General features: G+C 49.5%; 1 protein-coding gene across 1 annotated transcript in view; it reads right to left on the reverse strand.

Moving 5' to 3' along the window:
• Positions 1 to 2,984: 2,984 nt before the first annotated feature.
• ITPKB (inositol-trisphosphate 3-kinase B) overlaps positions 2,985 to 23,519 on the reverse strand; it is a 67,385-nt gene continuing 46,850 nt past the window's right edge. Inside the window, exons 3-8 of the mRNA XM_062571722.1 lie at positions 18,494 to 18,593; positions 17,454 to 17,667; positions 13,744 to 13,948; positions 8,796 to 8,897; positions 7,556 to 7,627; positions 2,985 to 5,279 (exon numbers count right to left, since the gene is read on the reverse strand). Of these exons, the coding sequence (XP_062427706.1) occupies positions 5,064 to 5,279; positions 7,556 to 7,627; positions 8,796 to 8,897; positions 13,744 to 13,948; positions 17,454 to 17,667; positions 18,494 to 18,593 (909 nt within the window). The 3' untranslated portion in view covers positions 2,985 to 5,063. The remainder of the gene's footprint in view (positions 5,280 to 7,555; positions 7,628 to 8,795; positions 8,898 to 13,743; positions 13,949 to 17,453; positions 17,668 to 18,493; positions 18,594 to 23,519) is intronic.

Below are 23,519 nucleotides of genomic sequence, written 5' to 3' on the forward strand. Positions count from 1 at the left end.
CTTTGTCTTCACTTCAGGGGAAAGGAAAGAAAAATCACTTATAAATAAGTAATGAATTATACTCATAACCCTGCAATGTGAAAATGGTCCCCTAAGAATGAAGGGAAAGGTAGGAGTCAAAAGGAAAAAACCTACCAGCATCAGAGAGACATGAGCCACTCAAGCATCTCTCAGAAGATTAAACCCCCCAATAAATCCTTCCTCACCACACTTCATCAACAAGCTCAAGACTCCTTCCCATGCCACACACACACACACACGTGAGCACCCCTTGCACACTGATGTTGGCAGCCAGCACCTTCCCGGTGCCAGGGACCTTGCATGGGGCATGAGTCATTCTGCCTCTGGCAGCAATGCAATCCAACTCACATGCACAGATTCAGGGCACCAGGGATTTGTGCTTTTGCTCTCCCATCTGGCAGCCCAACTAGAGGGACCATTGGGCAGGGAAGCATTGCCACCTCCCGGTCTGCGGGAGGAACACCCAGCAGGCCGGGAAAGCCATCTGCCCCCACCAGGACTGCTGATCCCAAGGACACCCCAGTCCAAGCAAGGAGGTGAAAGCCTGGCTGTGGTGCAGAGGAGGTTAAAATAATAATAATAATACTTCCTCACCCCTTGCTGTGTTAGGAAGTGGTGATTTTAACTCCCACCTTGTGCACATAGCTGGAGAGGGGATCAGAGGTGGAAGCTGGGCTCATTTTTAAGATCACAAAGAAAGAAACTCCTCAAGCACAACTCCTCATCAAGGTCAAACATCAAGATTTGCACTAGCTGCAGCTCTCTCTGGGGCAGGGAGTGGAGGTACAGGACCCCCACATGAGCCAGATACCAGCATGTGTCATTTCAAAATGAGCAGGAACCAGGAGCTGCCAAACACACCTGCAAGCAAGAGGGGCTCCATTTGAAGGCTCCCCAGAGCCGCCCAGCCTCAGGGCCCCCCAGGTGCTATTTGGCCTGCTCATCACCCCCTGCTGCAACCCACCCCAGCAGAAGTGTGGACCAGCAGCTGTGGCAGCCTTGATTTCCCCCACTTTATGCAGCCACCAAGACTCCTGCAAAACAGGGGCCAGGCACAAGAGCAAGATGCTGCACATGAGGCCCTGTGCCATTCAGGGACACGGCCCTGTCCTCCCAGCTGCACCAGGCAGAGACTGCAGAGCTGCCTGTGGGCACCAGGAGCCTGAGGAGGCACCTCATTGCAGCCTTGCAACTCCTCTGCAGGGTCCTGTGGGCAAGGGGTGGCACCAGTCCTAGGGACAAGGTGGCCCTCAAGAGCAGGACGCCCTCCTGCAGAAAATCTGGAAGACCTGCAAAGTTTCAAGTGCATAAGTCTCACCTCTCCTCCAGGGACCATCACAAGGACTTCCCAGCAAAGTAGCACAGTTCTGGGATGGGCAAAAAGCTCATTGCTTTATCCAGGAAGGGGCTCTGGCTGGGAGCCAGGCAGTAACACTGCCCTGCCCTCCTCATAAGGGCTGGGAAGGGAGGGAGGGGTAGGCAGACCCCTCCTCAGGTGCCTCCCAGACGTCTCCAGAGAAAGGCCAGCTGGCATTGCTACAAACTCATGTATTTACACAGAACAGGAATCAAGGCTCACATGTCCCCCTAGCTACAGCAGCAAAGCCTTGCAGCTGTAAGAGGGCTCCCAGCTGGCCACCAGCACACTGCTCAAAAGCTCATTCATAGGAGAAACGTTTTTAAAGGCATTATCTAATTTGACAATTAAGAAAATAACAAGCTGTTCTAGCTCCATGTACCACCTGGGCAGGGTGCCTTTGCCCCTTGCAGTGCTGCTTCGGGACCCAGCTTGAATGCTTTGACAGCAGTAGCCTCTGTGCCGTCTGAAGTCCTCCTATTGCTCTCACGCAAGCACAGGATGCCCTCTTTATTTGCAAGCCTCTCCTCCTAATCCAGCTCTGCGAGCAGAGCTGCAGCTCACATGTGAAGTGTGGGCAGCCAGAGGGGCACATGCTGCTGGGGAAATGCCCAGGAAAGGCAGCCTTGCTCTGGGGTGCCACCAGCCAGGTGGGTGGCAAGTGGGGTGATTAGACAAGTGTTGTATGGAGGACATAGCCCATGAGAGACTGCTAAGTGCAGTTATAGCGGTGTCAGATATTTTTGTAATACTATAAGCTGTTTTACATGGCAAAAACTTTCTAATCCTTAAACGAAGTCTATGTTGGGTGTCTCCTATGGTTTCTTTTAGTGGAGCTGTGGCAAGCAGCAGAGATGCTTCAGGGACCCTTTTCCAGGTTGGTTGCTTTCAGAGATACAGGCACTGGTTATTAAATCTGAATTTCTTTAAGAGCAGCCCCTGGGCAGGCTCATGTTGTCTTGTGCTTGTAAGAGCCACTGAGTAGGACTGAAGATGTCTTCAGGCTCTACGGCTTGATTTCTCCCTTGATGGAAAAGCAATCAGAATTTTTTCCTCATAGCCCTTGATCCCATTTGCCACTCAGCAAGGGGCAATGGCTTCTCACAGAAAACCTTGGTACTGTAGCAGCAATAAATACAAGGAAGGAGCAGAGTGAAGGCCATTTCTGGAGGTGCTGCAGCATCGTGGCCTGGGCTAGTGCAGGCAGCTGGGGCTTTGGGTGATCCCTCTGCAGAAATGGCAGCTCGTCAGGTGGCCCTGAGCTGAGGCTGGGGTCACTCTTCCCTCCCGTGCCTGCTCCGCTTTGCAGGTGAACGTGGGGGAGCACATTAGGGTGCAGGGCTGCAGGCAATCCTTTGACATGCTGGTTGCTTTTTTCAGTGCCAAATGTACAAATCACACTGCAGCAGGCAGAACATGCTTCGCGGGAGCTGCAATAGAGCTGCAATACAGTGATAGGACAAAACAAAAAGGCTGAAAAAAATCCCTGGCACAGAGTGCGTGCTGGGGTAACGAGAGCCAAACCCAGACCCCAGATCAGTACGGAGGCAACAACCAGCTCCTGCTCTGCGAGTTGCCCCGCGGACACAGATGGTTCACGCAGGAGAATGGTTCCCATATGCTTTTATTTGGAAAGTTACAGGATTTTTTTACTTTTACAGGCACTGTGCGTTGGTGTTTCAGAACAGTTCGGATTTTTCTCTGTATTACCTAATGACCGAAAGGGGAGGTGGGAGTGGGGAAAATACCTCAAAACAACTGTTCCAGCCCCCAGAGAGGCTTAAGACATCTGAGAGAACCAATCTGCTTCTTTTGAAGCCACAAAGCAAGGAATCTGGTTTATAAACAGGCTCAAAAAAGAATATACATATGTAAGAGCAACTCAAAGCTAAAGTACAGCAATAACTGGTTCATATCTATGCATATCTGTTCAAACCCTTTCTCCAAAGCTGGAAAAGGGATAGTTTAAAAACTAAAAACACAGTTTAAAAAACAGAGGAATTCCATGCATTAAGTTTTAGTGTTTTGTGCAATTAGAATGGGATGAAAATAAATATAACTTAAAAAAAAACCCAACCTTTTCCATGACACTAATGTAACAGAGGCATATCTATAAGGCACTATCACCTGGGCTATTCTAGGAAGCCTGGTCGGGAGCTAAAACAGTGCAACCATTTACAATGGCATAGGAGTGAGAGACATATGCCTGGTGAGATACGAACTGAACAAAAAAATTTAGAGGAAGGTCTCAGGAAAGAGGCCGGGGCATGGCTGCAAAACAACCAATGGCCAAATCCTTCTTATTGCTGCCAGAAGACCTCCCTAATGGAGGAAGCTGTGGCCACCTGATGGCAGCAGAGGGGCCCTCCAGCTCCGCTCCTGGGGACTGAGATGAGACAGTGGTTTTAGGGATGGAGTGAGGGAGCGAGGAGTTGGCCCCAGGCAGGCTCCTACATGGCCTCTGTCGCTCCTGGAGAGCGACCTGCACAACAGCGCGTGACCTCAGCCTCCCGTGCACCCCATGTCCTCCATCTGAGGGACGTCCAGGCCTGCTCTGAAGATGAAACATGGGCCACAGCCTCCCCTCCCCGCCGCCTGCTGATAGCTGACCTTTAGCAAGCCAGCTCTGATGTGAGCAAGCTGCTTAGTTCAAATGTTCCAGGAAGTTAAAAAATAGCCTCCACCCTCAATAGGGAACTGGCTGTTTCCATGGGACTCGGCAGCGACCGTGTGCACAGCCCGCTCTGTGCAGAGCCAGCAAGGAAACACACGCCGGGGCCCTGCGCCCGACAGGGTGAGCTCTGCAGGAAGCAGGACGGTGTGGGGAGGCCTCACACCACCTCTGTTTTGCCAAGCACCGTCCCCATGGCCACTTCGACAGGTGCCGTGCGGCAGCGGTTCATCCCCTGCCGCTGCAGCTGCAGGCGCCTCCACCAGCCTGGTCCCTTAAAAACCATCTTCCTCTCCCCCAGCACTGCCCGAGGTCTGCAGTCCCCACGGCAGGTTGGAGATCACCATGCATCACCACACACCAGGGCACCTGCCTGCAGCTGAGGAAAGCAAAACACCACGTAAAGATGAAGGAGCAGCCTCCACGGGATTAACAGGACACCTCAGGCAGAGGGAGGAAAGCCCCCCATCTGCCTTTCCAGTGATTCTTACGGACTCAGCACAGCTGGTTTCCTAGGGAGAAAGATGCTAGCGAAGAAAACCAAAGGCCTTCCACCCCACTATCCCCTGCCTTGGCTGCTGGTGGCCTTGGGCACCCAGGGGCTCTCTAGATGAACCACTGCAGGAGTACCTCACGGCAGCCGATGAGGCTGAGGTGGCAGGGCAGCCCTCCTAAAATCTGGCCACATGAGAGAAAAAAACATGATAGGCAAAGCACTCATTTGCCTAACCAAACCCTCCCATGCCATTAACGGCTGGCACCGCTGTATGCTTTCACCAAATCTGTGACACTGAGGTTTCAAGTTCAGCTTTTGTTCTGGCAGGTTAGCTACATATTTACAAATAAGAAAAAAAGAAAAACCCTAAAAAAAAAAACACAACAAAAACACCTTAAATAGGAAGAGTATAGCTTTAAAATCGGAAGGGCAAGGGTTGGAAAGTGTCTTGTAGTGCAGTTCAGAAGAGTCAGTTGGGAGACAGGATTCAGGGTAGTGGCAGAGTTGGATGGCCAGCTTTAATGCAAGTCTTCGCTCTGGGACAACTCCATTAGGATCTGAATGAGGTTGTCGAGCCCCCAGAGGTAGCCATCCTCTCTGTTCCCCTCTACCCAGGGCACATTGTGCTGGAGAACTTGTCCCTCTGGCAGCGGTGTGGTTTTCCCAAAATCAATCATCCAGACTTTGGCCTGCTCCTTTTTGTCATGAATGAAAAGGAGGGAGCTCCCAATTACCTGCAGAAAGAGGAGACTAGTTAGTTTTGCTTCTGTTTTTCATCAAATGCATTTATGCCCTTCTCAGCCAGCCTGGGTTTTTCAAACGCTTTGTCTAAGGCTGCATTTGCAATAGGTTATACCAAGATTTTGCATGAGCAAAACTAAGATTTGTGTTTGCCAGCTGTGTTTGCACATGTAGATCAGGCATTTAAACAACCTCATTTACTCATACAAATCAAATCATAAAAATACGAGCATGAAAGAGAGATAGGTAATTTCAGAGACCAAGTTCAGGTGCTTGGGGAAGGAAAGAGATGAATTGTCTTCACCTTCAGATAAAGACTTTTCCACAGCTTGATTCTTTATGAATGATTAGTGCTATATACACTCAGCAATCATCTTGCTGGTATCACCTCAGGAAGTAGTTATGCTGTAAGCAAGTTACATGCAAAGTTTAGTCTCCTGCCTGAAACACCATTTATTTGCACTCTGATGCCACCTAGAATACACTCCTGGCTTTTACTAAGTTCTGGGGACACGTGCTAGAGGCACATGCACATGAGTTTTCTTTTCCGTGAGTTACTCTGCTGCATCTGCTTTGAAGAGCTCTTTCACATCCTGCTTGGCCTCTGGGAAAATGCTGCAGCAGGTACTGGCCTGTGCGAGGCCCAGGGGAGCCAATGGGTGCTTGTGTTTGGGTCTGAAAGGCAAAACTGGGCTGAACTTTCCTTCCTCGCACTGTATCACTGTCCTGCCTGGCTCTCTTTGTGCAGAGTCCTCACCAAACTGGCCAAGGAGCTCTAAGAAAAGCTTGGGAGCTGTTTCTGCTCTTCATTTCTTTTTACCTTGGTGCCTAGTGCTATTACTACTGTCAAAAGGTGAAGCACATTGTCTCTGACTTCACCAGAAGTAGGTATGTTCTTATGAATTTACACTTTTGAGAACTTTCTGCTCTAATGCATTGTGAGAATGTCCAAGGTCCAGAGATCTGTATTACTCCCCAGAAACCCTTATTTTCAGTTCTTCCCCTTATAAGCTCTTATTATAGTTCCCTCTTGGCCAGGATAGACCTTTTTAACCCTAAAGAAGAGACTTCTACTGTCGTTCTTCACTATTCTGTCTTTGGTAGGTGAATTCTTCTGCAGTGCCTTGGAGGAGCACCAGATGAGAGCAGGCACTGCTACGAGGCAACAAGGGACATGCAGCGCTTGGCACAACTTCTGCTACATTTCATCTTGAAGTGGGACAAAAAGTTGAAGTTTCTTTTTATTTTTTTAAGAAGTGGAAATTCCTTTCAAAACTGATCTGAAAAGGTGTTTTGCTTCTGTGTTTTCAAAAGAAACACTGCCACTTTGTTTCAGGACGCGTTTTGGTTCCATTGTTGAACTGATTTGAAACACTTGGTTTCAACATTTACTTGCATCTTCTAGTTGTTTTACAGTCATGCAGTTCCCAAGGTGGCTCCTGCAGCTCTGTCAGAGGGACAGTGATGCCTTTGGGGAGGTAAAGCTATGCCTCCCTCTCCCTTTGAGTCTGGGGTTCCTACAAGGCTTTTCTTACCATAGGACAACATGTGCCAAGGAAATGCAGTCTCATATTTAGTTAAGTAGATGCAATATCAAATACTCTGAGTCAACACTAAATCAATAAAATTATTTAATTAAATAATAGAGCATCCCAGTTCCTATTGAAATGGCCAGAAAGGGTGTGTTTCCTTTTCATTTTCCCGTTAGAACTGAAATTTCACTGTAGAAAATCTTGATTTCATGGACACTAATTTCTGAAGGAAAGTTGTTCCAAGGGAAGAGTCCTGCCTATGTTGCTCCAGTGAGCTCTGTGAAGGCAGTTTGAGGATGATCAGTAGTTTATAACTAAACTTAAGCCTTATTTGAATGCATTGGGCAACGGCAGCCAAATGATACCTGACATTTGTTTTCAGATAGGAATTTCTCTTCAAAAAGACCCTTATACAATAAGCATTTTTCCCAGTCATCTAAAACCATAAACAACTTGTGTAACTCCTACATCACTTTCAGTCCATATGAACATTGATTTTCGTTAGATTTGAGCCTGTGTCAGAGCACAAACATTACATCAGTCTTCAGTCTTACTTCCATGTAAATATTAGATAGAGGATTATGAAAATACAGATATAAGAATAAATTCAAGTTGTAGAAATTTATGACTGCTGACTTGAACTCTTCCTCTGTCCTTGGACAAACTGAGATTAAACCATTCACATTTATAGACAGACCTATCTAAACACTACTGTAGGAAGGAAATTTAAGTATTACCTCATGGCACTTAAAGAACGGGGATGTCTCCAGGGTAGCACGGATACCCTTCAACCGATTAAGGTAACTGTTCTGGAATTGCAAAGAAAAACAAGCTGTCAGTGCCGTGGGAAGCCTACACAAAAAAGTGCTGTACAGAGTAAAAAAAAAAAAAAAAATCCTCTATTCCTATATTCTGTCTCTGATAAGGCATTCACATGGAGAGACGTGAGGGCCAAGGTGCCCCGGCCACCTCGGCAGGCCCTGCGCCATGAGTGGTCTCCCAGCCCCAGTGGCCTCCAACGGGCCTCCCGTCAGGAGCGCATCCTGTCTCTTCAGGGACCCACTTTTTCTTTTTCTTCTGGTCTCCACCGCACCTGCTCCTGGAGCTTTAAGTCGTCCAAACTCACCCATATGCAGGACAAGGCACAGGTGCCTGTGAGGGCATTGCTGGGAACAGCCAGGAAGCACCACCAGGTTCTTTCTGGCCCCTTTGGTCATTCAATTCTCAAGTCTAGGCAGAATGGCAAAATACAGGGACTGGCCCAGCAGCTGCAAGGGCAGCATGATTAAATTGTTCCCACTTAGATTGTGTGGGGCTGTTTGGGGGTAATTGTATGTAAAAATTTGACAGAAGGACGCTAGCTAGACCAAGGCTATGATGGCATGAGAGCATGTCAAGCTCTTTGTGGATAAAACACAGCCCACCAATGTCATTTACAGCTCCAAAGGTTGTTCCTGGGCAGCTCTTATCACAGCAAATGTTTGGAGGTGGCAGTGCCAGGGGCCATTCCAGCTGCCACCTTTCATTTGAGGGCTTTATATAGTAAAATTTAAAATGGGAGCAGTTTGTCAAATAGGATATTTGACACAGTCAGTGTAAATTCTTTACCTCTGAATCTCTTATTCCCCTGGCAGTGCAGAGTGGCGTAATTGGGGAAATGCAGATGGCGGGAGCCTGTGGCACAGCGAGGAAGTGCTCCTGCCTGCCTTCTGCAGGGCGGGCGGCCATGCATGGGGCCCTCAGTGAAGAAGCCGCTGCTGACCCTGCGGGCAAGCCCGGGAGGAAACCCTCAGCCCGCCCCCGCACCAGGATGTGGTTTCTATTTGCCATTTTTCACACTATTGCAAAAGAGAGTCTCCCGGCAGGGGGGCCTCGCAGGGCTGAGAGCTGCCGAGAGGCAAGGCAGCCACCCGGGGAGACACCTCCCCTCACGCCCAGCAGCCCCTGCAGCCTCGTCCTGCCACCGCCCTGACTCACCAAAACATTACGATTTCCCTTAGTGAACTCTCTGAAGGCCTCGGTGACTTGTTCCTTTGTCCGTGTCTTCTTGAAATCCCGGTTCACGGTGCCATCTTCTTTCTGAAAAAGAGGGAAGTGTTATGAGAGGGGGCTGAGCCAGAGGAAACAGCCCCTGGTTTAGGGGCTGGAGCAAGATGCAAACCAGCCTTGTTGGCAGCAAAAGAGTCATCATGATGGGCAATAAAAAGTCACTTGATAGCCCAAGGATAATAAATCCTCAGTGCCACCTGCGGCCTCACCTTCTCCTTTGCTAGCAAGGCTGCCTGTGGCCAGGCGGGCTTGGACGTGCTCACAGAGCACAAGCTACACAGAGCCAGGCGTGCTGAGCTAGGCACTGAATCCAAACCTGACATATCGTTGAGGGTGAATCACACAGAGCAAGTTCACCTTCCAGTTCACTTTTCACGTGAGTGTCGAGCACAAAAAGCACCATGCAAGCCATCCCAGGCTCTGTGGGGGCAGCACAGCTGCATGAACACCTTGCAGAGCGGGCGCTTCCAGAGGCCAGGGCCAGCTGGAGTGCTGCAGGCTGCCCGGCTGCAGGAGCGAGCCTGCTCGTGGCCAGTGCGGGTTCACTCATGGCTGGGCGCTGGCTGAGTGGCTGCAGTTGTACATCTCACCAGTGGAGAGGCTTCAAGAACAGCTTGCAGCAGTGCAGTGGCATGCACGTGACGCACAGGGGAAGCACATCACACTGCTATGCATCTGTCGCATGAGGCCTGATGCCGCAGTGCGGAAACTAGCCCACCCTCTCCCAGGAGGGATGATAGATATCAGTTTGGAGAGATGCCATAGCACTGATTTCATATGTAAGGAGCATAGCTTTCCACAAAGCATCCGAGAAAGGAGATGGCCTTCTAAGTGCTACTAAAAATAAATGAGAACCACAGATGGCCTTTCAGATAAGGCAATCCTCGGCTTCTGGAAAACCAAAGCGAATCTCCGTAATGCTGCTCCCATAACGACTCCCTGCTCGTGGTCCCTTGGCCTGCCAGATGCTGCTGCTGTGTGTCAACAGCCATGACATTTACAGGTGCTCCAGCCCCAAGGGGACTGTAATCAACAAAGCCAGACTGTGAGGGGGGCTGACAAGGGCTATCACAAGCAGCCTTTGTCAGCCTCCACCCCACCGCAGCACCACCAACCCTGCTTTTCACTGGCATCCCAAGCAGAGCTCAGGTCAACTGGTTTCATCTCTGGAGCTACCGCACTGCTGGCCATGTAGCCACATCCCACCAGGACTTTTACCATATTGATTTTGTTAATAGCTACTGTTTCTAACATTTTCAAAGTGCTCCAAAAAGTTAGGTAAATGTCATTATCTCCTTTTTGCAGAGGAGTATTTTCATTTTAAAGAGGTAGAATCAGATATTCAGGGTCAACAAATGAACTAAGAGTTGAGTAGGGCAAGAGAAGGGGTCTGCATCCGCATTCCCAGTCCTGCAGCTGCCACATCAGCTTACAGGCCTCTGCTGTTTACAGAGCTGTCCCCCAGCTCTCCCTTGTCTTGTGCCTCCTTTCAAACTCACACACCCAGGGCCAAATTCTGCTCTTTGGGCATGTGCACAGCTCCCCACTGCTTGCATGGGAACATGCACAAGTGCTTCTGCATCAGCCCGGCTGGTAGTCCATCGAACAATAGCCTCAGCCCATCATTGACAGGCAATGTGGGTTCCTCCCATTTCTCACAGGGAAGTATCCTCAGTAGGGAGGAAAACATATGGAGACTTCTAATTAAACAAAATTTTCCTGAAATTTCTTTTGAGGGCTCTGCAGCAGCCTCAAGATACTGAAGACCTCTTTCCCTAATGTGGGGATGTGACATCAGAAACAGGTTAAATGCAGTGACACAGCTCAGCAGGACCTACTCAACAGCCCTTCTTCTAAGCAGGAAGAAAAACATCCAGGAATCAGTGTAAACTGCTAATATGTTAGATTAGGGGACAATAATCCAAAAGGCAAGGGATTTAAGGAGAATTACAGCAATTAAAGCCTTGATCAAATTAGTCAGCTCCTAGTGGCAGCAGGTGGATTAATACTGGAGGCCAGCACTTCTCAACATCTTGCAATTAAAGGGCTACCTCACCTCTTTGAAAACATCCATGACCCACATCATGCAGTGGTTCACGATGGCTTTTACTTACGATCAGCTAAAAATGAGGTGCAACGCTGAATGCTTGGCTATTGCTTTTACTTCCCTTCAAAGCATTTGCTGGCCTGTGTGGGAATATGATATTGTTTCTTTACATATTTCATTTCCAATATTTCCAACGTTTCATTTATGACCTGCTTTTGCCCTAACACCCACTAAACATCCCTAGACCATAGACCTAGAAACGCTGCTGGAGGAGTATCCTCCACTGCTGGAGGACATATCATGTTGGACTATAAATAGGCAGATACTCCTGATTATATCAAGCAAGTAGAGAGCAGAAAGAATGTACATGAGGTTCGGTCCCAACTGGCCCACTTGTTTTTTATATAGCTTGAGATTTATAACAAGCACTAGCAAAACAGCAGTGCTGGGAACTAGGCAAAGGGTTGTCCTGAGCAGGAAGGGCTTGTGGTATACTCGTGGCTGGCCACAGCCACAGAGTGGGGTGCATGTGGAAGGTCTGTGCCTGGGGCACTGTCAGAGGGAGTGGGTGATGCTTGGGGCTGGCAGAGAGACAGGGATGAGCTGCCGGAGCAGACAAGCACTGTGGCCACCACTGAAAGCTTCTAGAGGGCTGTAAACGACAGCCATGAGGGGCATGCAGTGGTGCATCACGTTGCTGCATGTCCAGAAACCCTAGCAAGGGCTTCTCCTTGGGTTTAGTGTCTTTCTGTGAGCGGCTCAGTTGGATGTAAATGCAATGCAAGCCACTGGCCATGAGGCAGCCCAATGGGGAAGGTGCCCTCTTCCTGTGTGCAACTGGCTCTGCTGGGTTTCCCACTGCAGGAGAGTGGCACCCCTTCCCACCAGCACCTTCACGTGTGGACAGTCTGCAGCAGCAGCTCTGAGTGAGCCGTTCCTGATGACTGCGTTTCAGACCTGTGGTCTAACACCTGCATTTGCATGCTGTTTGCCTGGTCATGTCATGGAGAATGCTATCAGGAAAATCTGCAAAATCTACTGTACAGGCTTGTTCAGGGGAAGGCTTTGTTTGGTTTATGTCTATCATTTTGACACAGAGATCCTAGGTTAAAAAAAAGTCAAGAGTGCTGCAGGAATTTAAAGCTGCAGACACACAAATGGGTATTCTGAGAAAATCCCAGCTTACTCACGGAGGAGAAAAAAAAAGATCTGTGACCCAGAGAAGGACTCCTTAAACCAATATAAATCTGGAAATCAAGCCTTCATTTCCACCAGGAGAAACCTTTCCCCTGTGCCCTGGCAATTTCCTCGCTGGTCGGAGGCACCACCAGGGGTTGCCAAGGGCTGCCCAGCTTCACTCCCATGGCAGCGGCCTGAGCCTGAGTCACCTCCAGCAACTCAGCCACAGCTTGAACAAGCTTCCTTGGCTGCCACATGACCTCCATGACTGCATGCTGCAGCCCTTAGCACAAGCCATCAACAGGCATATGGCATTATTTAAGGTCATGCAAGCCTTCAGTAGCTAACACACATGTTCTGTGGTTACAAAAGCCATCTCCATTTGAACACCAGCCCAGATACCTCCACTATAAAGTCTGAAGCCCATTCTCTGCCAGCTCATCAGGAGAAAACATCCTGGGCTGCCTCATCTAACTGGTGTCCAAATGATCCTGCAGGTATCTCCAAAAATCTGAGTGACAGCTTTGAGTAAAGGCATGGTCAGCTTGGGCACAGCTGCTGCAGTGCTACTTGTAGAGTGGGAACACTCAGACAAAATTGAGAAAAATAGCTCAAGTGCAGATAATGCCAGCTAAGTCTGCAGATCAGGTAGACAGCTGGGTACTTGCAGAAAATGCAGCTGCTTATGTTTAAGTGACTGCTTAAATTTCATAGGGAGTTTATGAGCTCCACTTCATAGGACTAGGTTGCTGAGATTTTCTGAAGAGAGATCTAAATATAGGCAAGTCATTATCTACAGCTAAACTTACATATCCAGTCAGAGGCTGGCACAGGCTAACACACGTTCAAGCTGGGATTTGAACGGCTCAACCCATTGGCACAGCAGCATTGAAAGCACACAACTTGTTTGAGCCCTCCAGTTGGAGCAGAGCACTTTGCATTTCACAGTCGGGGAAATCAACCGTGGGGCTCATTTAACAAGATTATGGCTAAGACTGTCCTCCCCTAACCAGTGTGGCTGCAGTTTCACTGATTCCCTCAGCCCAGCCAGCTGACGCCCATGCCCAGGCCAGGTGCTCAGGTCTAATGGCAGAGACTTGCAACCACCCTGCCATGCCAGCAGCCCGGAACGAGGGCTAGCAGGGCTGCTGAGCTGCCAGGAGTCAGGCAGGCAGCAAAACTCAGGCAAGAGGTGAGGGGAGCTTCAACAAACCATTCTCCGGGACAGCTTGCACCATGCACATAAATGCTGTGATGTGGTGCAGGCTGTTTCTATCTGGGGACTGGATGGAGAAAAGGGAAAAGGAGAATAAACAAGTTATGGCTGGATTTTACAAAGAGACACCCACATTGTAGGAGCTGAACTGAGACTCTTTGGTCTCCCTGCAGTAGTGTGAAAAGGGCTCAGTTCCCATTTGCCACCATCCAGCCTGATGAGACATAAAACTGCAGGCTAAAAAAATCAGCCATAACACTTGACTCATTCTGGGCCAGAGCAGGAGTTTCACTGGGCTCCTTCCCATAAGGCTCAGGGGACCAGAGGGATGTCCCGATGTGTCACCAGTTTCGCTAAGAGCCTGTTCTATGCATGCTTGTGTTAACGAGTTTGGTTACAAAGCATTCCCTGTTGCAAGCGTCGAGTGGCCTCACCTTTATCCCTTCGATCCTGAACCCCAGCGTGGCTGTGGAGCTAATGGTCTCCCGCCACTGCATGTATCGGGGCTTGGTCACTGCCCGCAGCACATTCTCCTCCTCGGTCGGGGCCTCGGGGTCCACTTCAATCATCTTCTGGTACATGTCCTTCCGCAGGCTTGGCTTCTTCCTGGCCTTTATCAGCTCCTCCTCCAAGTAGGTCCTGCAAAGGGCAAGGAGAAGCACTCAACACAGGGATGGGAGCTGTGGCAGGGAGCTGCTGAGGACCCTGGTGCCATGCGCTGCTCTAAGGCCAGCTCCCAAGCTGCTCCCGCTGGCCATATCCCCAGCACCAGGAGAGCTGGAGCCTCCTTCCAGGACAGCCCTCACCCCAGAAACCAAGGCTACGCAGGGTAAGGGACACCCAGAGGGAAGCATAGTGCATGAAATAGTGGAGCAAGCCTGCATGCAGGTTTATTGGTCCTGCTCCAGTTAGCGCTCTGTCATCAACACCTCATATCTGTTCAGAGTATCAACTGAAACCAGTTTGGCAATAACAAGCGAGGTGTTAGCTCTCCTGCATGTCTGCAGCACCACTGCTGCACCTGCACCCATTGCCTTCTCAACACTGAAAATCAAGGTCCTGGTCCTGGGGTCTGCAGGGCGGCCTGGCCTGCCAAGGCCAGAGAGAAGAGAGGGTGCACTGTGGTCCACGCTTCCCACCTGGGAGAGGAGGAAGCCCCTGGGACTGGGACGAGGGCAGCTGCCCACCCATCTCACCTTAAAAGCTATGGCCTTTAAAGTAAAACCAGATGAAGCAACATTGCACTGGGACAGCTTATGCCTGCACAGGCAAGCAACCAGCTCAGCTTACCCACAGCGAGGCAGAGGCAGGTCACTCCAGGCTGCTCTTTGACATCTCCCAGTGCTCAGCAGACCCAGACAATGACTTATTTTCACAAACTAAATGAAGCTTTCAAAATGCGCCCAGGCAGCTGACCATGTGCTATGGAAACTGTCTGGATTCAAGGCGAGAGAGAAGTCGCCAACCCTTGGCCACCAGCAGCATCTGTCATTCCCTCTGTGGACCAGCCAAAGCTGCTCCTCTTCCTTACGTGCACTTTCCTGCCCCTCTCCATGTTCAGCTGCCAGTGTCGCCACTCACAGGCTGCAAAGCAGCATCTTTGCATATAGAGCTGCTCTGCTGCTGTTTATTTTGCCCAGTATGGATCTGGTTTAACTGGACTACCTAGAAGGCAAAAGCTTCCTGAAACAGATGGATCAGACACAGGGATGTAGCTTTGAATGGGTGTTTGCAATCACCCGCTGAGATCCCAGGGTGCAGTCGCAGTTGGGACAGGGAGACGGGAGAAGGAGAAGCAGTGGGAGCATGCCAGCCTGCCCCTTCGCACCCCCATGCTGGGCCTGGTCCTGCTCAGCCCCTAGATAAGCGACCTCCCAAGGAAACATGGCCCCCACCTGCCAGCTGAGCTAAACAAAATCAACTGAGGAAGGTTCTCCTCCAATGACCTTCCTGGAGAGCCACTACCAGCCAACCCCCTGCAGAGAGCTGCCTGCCCCATACAGCATCTCATCCTGCTCCACTTGCTAATGCTTCCACTGGAGAGCTTGGTCACACTGACAGCTTTCCTCTTCCCATGCAAGCTACAGAGCTACTTGGTTTCCTGACCCAGAAATGAGCTTCTCTAGAGAAATATTTCTGAATCTTGGAACAGCTTACAAACCCCAAACTCGAAGGGATCGTGCCCCCTCCCCATGGAGCAGCTCTGTGGGTTGGCCCTGAAAACCCAGAGCAGCAGGCAGCCGTCACCAACAGACCCTCGCAGGGGCTGGGAAGGGACGAGTGGCCAGGGCAGAGCATAGCTGCACAAGAATCGTGGTGCTTTTACACTTACAGAGGCCTTGAACCTCAATTTTGTGCTTCTTCTGGAGGAGCACCACTGTACGCCAGGACATACCGGGCAGCAAAGTGCTTCACTCTGGAGTGCAGAAAGTCATCATCTACTAAATGACACCTCCTGCAGCAAATATCATCCACTTAGTAATAATTCTTGCAGCTCCCAAACTTGCCCCAGCTCAGCCCTAAAGGTGCCCAGGTCCCCTCCAAACAACCTAGCAAGGCAGGAGCAATGTCCTAGCAGAATGAGGTAGAAACGACTCTGTCTGCCACTTCTATCCCCCAAAATCCAAGCTGCTCTTCACTTCCTGTTACCAGTGCCTAGCTCTGCAGGGGGGCTGTGCCCTCTTCTCAGGCTGCCTGAGCCCACGTCTCAGCTCTGAATGTGCGGTTTACCTCCACAACTCACACAACATGCAAGGGAAGGTAGATAAGGTGGGATGGAGTTTGTGTGCTTCCCACTGACTTGTAAGGTAAATAGGTATCTTTTTTGGAAAAGGTATACGATCACAGAGCAGACAGCCCCAGGGTATCATCCCCTTTTAGAAGCAATGCAGATAAAAGTGATGACGGGCTGGAGCTGAGCTCACCAAACTTGTGATTTTTTGGCAGACAGAAAAAAACAAGATCATGCTCAGAAGTGCTGTCTGCGCTGCTCAGAAAGCTCGACTTCCTCCTGACAAGAAGGAAAGACAGCCTTTGCCTGCCGCTTAGTTCCCTCCCTCTCCATTGCTCCAGGTTTTAACTATCATCAGGGCCCAAATCTGGCAAAACTTCATTCAGGGACAGCCCATCCCAAAACCAGATTGGGAAGGAAAAACAAACCTGCATCCTCCTGGCAGGGAGCAGCTGGCTAAGAAGATGGGTTTGATGTTTTGTCAGATGGTATCAGTGAGGAGACAGGTTCAGACCCAACACCTTCTATGAGGGCTCTGCTGAACCTGCCTGTGCTGCTTTGCTTCATCACTGCTGGTGCAGTGGGCTGTGAGCTGTGGTGGTTTATACACCACCACACGGTACCTTCTGCCCAGTGGCAGCCTTCTGCCCAGTGCACTGGTAACAGCTTAAACTACCACAGCTAAAATCCTTCCGTCCTAGCTGCCTAAGCTCTGAGAAACGAAGATACCCTGCCCAGCACTCTGGTTTGGGTGGGTGCTGCCTACCATCCCCAATTTCTTCAGGCAGGGCTCCACACTAGCTGTGTGGAAAGGGACCTGGTACCCCTGCGGTGGCACCTGGAGCACCTATCGTGTGAGGGGCTGTCTTTGTCCCTGCCCCTGTGTACCAATGGCAACTGAGAGCCTCCGTCATCCTTGGGCCCTGTGCACATGTGCTGGGAGGACCACTGCTGCTCTCCCACAGAAACCATCAGCTTTTCCAGATGCACAAGTGTCTCCACCACCTCTGAGTTCAGAGCTGGCCAGGCAGGGGGGTCCCTAGCCCGGCTGATTGGGAGCCCACAGCTTCCTGCATTTCACTAGTGTCCTCCTAAGCGTCAAGAAGCAGGCATGTTTCCGCCTTCTTAAATGCTGCTATGCTGTGCTGGAGGACCTGAATCAGAACATGGAACAGTTCCCTGTGCTGCCAGCATATCACTTTTCCAGCACATGGAAAGTCAGCAGGCAGAGAAGGAAAGACACTGGTATGCCCTTCCCAAATCCAGGCTTTCTCATGTCTCTCTTCTCACACCATTAGTTTAGATTTTCTTTAAGGCATCTGCAATGCTCAGATGTACGCTTCAGAGAGCCTTACCTGGAAAACAGGTCTGCTTTGAGTCTTCAAATCAAATGCTGCCCCAAAAAACACTAACCTGACCCCCATTTTGCAGTCCATAACACAGGGGGAGTCAAATTCAGCCAGCAAATCTTCCATCTGGTTGTATCGCTCCCCGTCCTTCACGACGTCCCCGTGGTAGGCAGGGACGTAAGGCTTCAGGACATCATTCATCAGGCGGTCCAGGCAGCGCTGCTCTGACTCACAGTGCTTCTTCAGGATCCTGCCGTTAGCTGCTGCCTTGAAACTGCCTGAAGGCAACAAAGGAAAACAGGGCACTCACTTTGGATGCAGAGTGACATCACACCTTCCCAAATGAAGAAGGGCACACCACCACCAAGAAAGCATCTGCTGATTACACCTGCATGCAAAGCAGTCCCCGTTGTCTGGGACTTGGGTGGTGTAACAGGCTTCTGCTGCTGAATTGACACATAGTATCAGAAGTTTATGGCCAGCAATGTCACACCTTAAACAAGGACATAGGCTATAACTACCTTACCAATCCCACCAGGGCCTGGTCTGGCAAATCACACATGCCCAGCCAAGGCTGTGACGGGCACCTCCTATAAAGCACCCAACCCATCAGCTTCACACCCACTGCGTATGCTGCAGCAGGTTCACATCTTCACTCCCCATGGCCTCGTCTCTGTGCTCATGCCCTGTGAGGGGAGTTTCTCAGAGCTGGGTGGTGCCATGCACTTCCCTGTGGATCAGCAAGAGGGCTTGGATTTCCTCCAAGCACCATTGCTTTCTGCTGCTGGAGAGAAGAGCCAGATACTGACGGCAATAGCAGCAATATTCACAGCTCTGGGAACTAAAAGGTTATGGTATTGCACCTCCACTTTACACCACCCAGTATATAGGTAAGTCACTCTCCTGGCCTTGTGTTCTCCTGGAGAAGCAAAAGCTTAAATCTGTGAAACTCATTCAAAGTTCAGAAGCCACTCAGGCCAATACAACTCATTAACCTAACATAACGAAGAGGCTTTCCACCGCTCTGCCCCATGGTGGACCTTGTGCCCATGGGTGAGCTTCAAGGAGGTTAGGGTATCCCCTTGAACTCTCAATGCTCCGTACCTGCATGTCCTGCTAGCTGGATCCAAGGGTACTTCTTCTTGAAGGACATCACAAATGGGGACCAGTGCACCATATTCTTGATCTTCCGCCATGATTTGCTCTAAGGAAAAAAAAATCATGAAAGTGAATGTGCTGTATTAAGCTTTTGCTGTCCATAAAGTCACTTGAGGGAGCATATGGATGTTTTGGACAGGAGAAGAGACACCAGAGCCAGCGCAAGATGGAAGGCAAACAGAGAATCTGCTCTTTTCCCATTGCTCTGTGCCAAGCTGGAGACACTTGGCTTTGACTCCAAATTCAAAAATCACGGGTAACTTCACTGAAGTGGATGGTGTTACAGCTCTGTTCCAGATGACTGCTTCTGATGAAGAGGGCCCAGTCATCTGTATTACCTTGTCTCCACTCTCTTGTGCTCTTCTGTAGGAGTAGTCAGGACATTAACCCACTTTTGGGTACATGCTGCTGCATTAGACTATAGCACACTCAGTAGGCAAGGAAACCTACAGTTTCTGCCATTCCAGATCTGGTGGGTCAAAAGAGACACTCCTATATGCACAAATACGCTCACCAGCTTATTCGTATTCCCCACTGAAAAACCACTGTTTCGTCTGATTTGCTTGTTTTGGCTGATCAGTATCTATATTCTAGAGAACAATTTACTTCTGACATGTTGTATCTCTTGCCAGATAGATTGCACAAAAGTATTTACATTACTTTAACAAGGGCTGCAGTAGACATATGAAAGCCTCACAGAAATGTGCACGGTTTCCTGAAAGAGGTTTTTCCCTAGATTGTTCTGGGGAACATGCCTCTAATAAAAGGCAGAGGCACTTCTTATCTTGGCATCAGCAGGCGATCATGCAAACAACCCAGGCGAACAATACACAAGCAGGACAGCGGGAAAATGCCTACTTGCAGAAGAGGAGATAAACAGTGAGTTTTGTCCTGGCTACCTGGAGCTACTGAGTTCAGCCAGAAGCACACATATTAATTATCCTCCTTTGCTCCACTTCTAACGCGTGCAAGCAAGCCCTCCACAAAGCCCCAGGAATGTCTCCCTCATGTTTGGAGAGCTGGACTCTGCTCCTGAATCCTTTGCAGACAGACAGGGAAGGGCTGGCAGCCCTGACCTGCAGTTTGGTCTGGGGGGAACTCCCAGTGCACGAATCTCTGATGGATACTACTGACATGTTCGAATGGGTGAAAAGAAGACAAAGATGCCAGGATGGCCTGTCCTCCAGACACCTGCCCGAGACTGAGAGTGTCCCAGTGCTCCCTGGCACCTTTGCAGAGTGGCAGGAGCCAGGCAATGAGGTGCCCAAGCAAGAGGGGACACCGGGCATCCCTGCCACCCAGGCTCCTCCACACAGGTTCGCTCTGTAGCCCAGCCCGCTTGCTTGGCAGCAGAGGCTGGGGATGTAGAAGGCAGCTCCCTACCTGACATGAGGATGAATGTTTTTATTTCCAAATGGAGTGCCAGAAATTGTGCACTTTAGCTGTTCTTTGTTCTCCTTTTGGCAGAGAGCGGGAGGGAAGGGGGAGGGGGGTCCCCCTCCTTTTGTTTTTAAAATAGTAACATCAAGTTCTGACTGATCTCACTAAAAAGGGGGAAAGAAAAAGTCTCCGAGGCAGTTTGGCCTCCATATGAATGTGACCCACCATGTCTAAAATAAGGAGAAGGAGTCTCCTCCCCAGCACAGCATCATAAGTCACTCAGGCCCAGGAAGCAAGCCAAGGCAGTGCGTGTTCCTGAGCCAAGATCTTGTTTTTCAGTGCTGAGAGTTTATAGCTAAAACCTTGATGTACCTCAAAGTGCAACCAAAACGAAGCCAAGTAGCCCCCAAAGTAGTGCAAGCCCCCTCAGTCCTTCTGCCAGACAGGGTTTTCAGAAGACAGACGAGCTCTGCTCTGGGCATGGCCCCAGCAGTGCTGCAGCCTTGAAGGGAGCCAGCTTCCTGCACCCAGCAACTCTCCTACTTCACTCCAAGTGCAGGTTAATGGCCCCTGAATCCCCAGAAAAAACAAAACAAGACAAAACACATCTTGCTACTGAACTGAGCAAGGCAGAAAGCCAGTCGTTGAATATATTTTGCAAGAGAACAGATATTACATTCTCATTCCTTTACATTGGATGGAAACACTGTCATCCAGATACTGCCTGGTTTCATGCACACCTTTGGCCAGACATTTCCAGCTCAAGTTTTAAGGATGTGGCCAATTTTCCCAGAAGAGCTGCTACATTTTCAGCAACCTCACGCATACGCTCGGGATGTTGGCTTGTCAGTCAGGCTGACACCACGGGGAAGAGACACTGCAGTCTCACAGGCCAGCACTGCACGGGATGAGGAGTTCATCTTAGCAGCGCTGGGGAGGGGGGTAATTCTGAAAAAAACACAGCTGCAGAGGACAGTTCAGGTTTGAACTGAGATCATTCAGCAAACAAGCAGGGCACTTTCACACATGCACCAGAGTTTTTTACGGAGATGCCTGAGACAGTTTTGTCCATCTCCAGTCACTTCTGACTTGCCAGAAATGGGCTACAAGGCAAGCCGTTGCCAACCTGGGAGTCACCAGCAATTCTATTCTATACAGCCTGTTGCCACCTGGCTTGGCAGGGGCACTTCAGGTGAGCACTTCCAGGAGAGAGGATGGACTTTGCCTCGCCTCTGCCCTTGCGCAGGATGTAACCCCAGCAGGCACATTGCAGAGCTCATTAAGTGCATTCTGCAATTCCTTCAGGAGCTGCCTTATTTTTATTTTACACTTGAGTCCCATCCCAGTTTTATGAGGGAAAGTTTGCTTCATTAAAAAGAAAGCTGTCCTGTGCCCTCAGCCTGAGGCCCATCGTGCGTTACTGCCAGACAAGGACAGCTTGTTTTGCAGATCAGCCTGTTGGGACTGATTTTGGTGGGGTTCCCACACAATGTTTGGTTGTTCTGTGGTGGGAGTGCTCAAGATGTAGTGAGTTTTGCTAGAGGCAACACCCCTAATAAACTAGCAGCTGCACAACTTCATCCGTTCACTCCATAGGGCTGAGGACCTGCTTCAGTAGAGATAAGGAGACCGGATCTTGGAGGAAAAACATTGGCTTATGCTTCTAGTCATCCTGTAACCAGTTTATTTGGAGATAATAACATTCTGCCCAAGAAAGGAGTTACTCTAACAGTTGACCCTTCATACAGCAGCTTCCCTTCTCATCTCTATAGCTTTGAGTGAGATTTTCCACATGGGTGTGTGTGTGTCCCCCAAAATGAGTCCACTGTGCATCTGTCTTTCCAACCTCTTATTTTCCTTTCCTGGTCACCTAGAGTTACAGAGGAGCAACGTGGCTACACCCTGCAGCCACATACTATAATCCTTTTCACGAGCTTGCTGAGGTCTTCTGCTGCCATCCAATTTTGTGACCCAAACTGCCATCAGTCCTGCCATGTATTGCAAGCAGCAGCTCAGCAACCTCATGGCCATGGATCAGTGGCCAGGTCTTCATCCACTGGGGATAGCTAAGTTTACAGAAAGCCTTGACCAGCAAAGTTTGCATTTATTCAGGCATCAGCCCAGGTTCACACAAAGGGGAACTATCTCAAAGCTGACAGCTTGGCACCCCATTCATGCAAACTCTCGTGTTGGGCTAGGACACATCCCTATGGAAAATCACATCACGAGGCACACACTACTCCAGCTTTACTCTACAAGCTGTGTGTAGCAAACAGCAGCTCTGCAAGCAGTTGGCCCATGCCCCCAGCTATGCCCTGCACTATTGATATACAACAGGAGTATTACTGCTATTTACAGTAAAGAAATATTCTTTAACCCAGCCTGCAGAGGACTGCAAAGCCATTGCCTCCAGGCTCTTTTGTAACTGTTGGTTTGTATTATTTCAAGTAGTTATTTAAGTGTAGGTTCAGAAACACAGGGCCAGCTGTACATATGTGGAAGAATTACCTGCAATAACTGCAACAACTCAAACCAAGTAATTTTTCAGCATACTGGAAAAATAGCTTTGCAGTTGATATTACCAAGTGATTTTTTTGGTGAAGAGCTACATGTACTTCTCATCTGCATGCAATGAAGCAAGCAAGCAAGCAGCCATGCTGAAAGCTAAGCACATTTTCAAATGTTTTGCAACATCAAGGCCTGTGATGTACACTGTCTATGCCTGTCTATGGCACAAGACACTTGGATGCTCCAAAAATGCTGTTCTCTGGCTGGTTTCCTGTGCTGCAAAAATCATGAAGCTACATTGACTGAATGAACTCTTACACACACCACAACAGCATGTAACCTATACAAGCACGGAATACACAGAAAGTGATGCAATTTGACACCTTTTATTTATAATCTGTTTCAGTGCTAGAAAATGCTGACTGATCAGCTGCTACGTAGAAAATTATTTAGCAACATTTACTGAGGAGTGGTGCTGTTTGCACTAGTAGTCTGCCATGTAGAAATGAAGGTGTGCATCTGTTAAAACAAGCTCTAAATATTAATTTTGAAGCATTTTTAGCAGCATTCTTCTTGTGCCTGTGCCTTTTTAAAGCTACTTACAAGACTGTGTCCAATTCTGGGCTCCCCAGTACAAGAGAGACATGGAGCTACTGTAAAGAGTCCAGTGTAGGGCTACAAAGATGATCAGAGGACTGTTCCCTATGAGGAACAGCTGCGAGAGCTGGGCCTGCTGAGCCTGGGGAAGAGAAGACTGAGAGGGGATCTTATCAATGTGTATAAGTACCTGAAGGGAGGGTGTCAAGAGGATGGGGCTGGCCTCTTTTCAGTGGTGCTCAGTGACAGGACAAGAAGCAATGGGCACAAGCTGAAACACAGGAAGTTACACTTGAATATGAGGAAAAATATCTTTACTGTGGGGGTGACAGAGCACTGGACCAGGCTGCCCAGAGAGCTGGCAGAGTCTCCTTCTGCAGAGACATTCAAAATCAGCTTGGACACGATCCTGTGCAACATGCTGTAGGTGACTCTGTTTGAGCAGGGAGGGTTGGACTGGATGATCTCCAGAGGTCCCTTCCAACCT

This window comes from Rhea pennata, chromosome 3, assembly GCF_028389875.1.
Source record: "Rhea pennata isolate bPtePen1 chromosome 3, bPtePen1.pri, whole genome shotgun sequence".
NCBI lineage: Eukaryota > Metazoa > Chordata > Aves > Rheiformes > Rheidae > Rhea > Rhea pennata.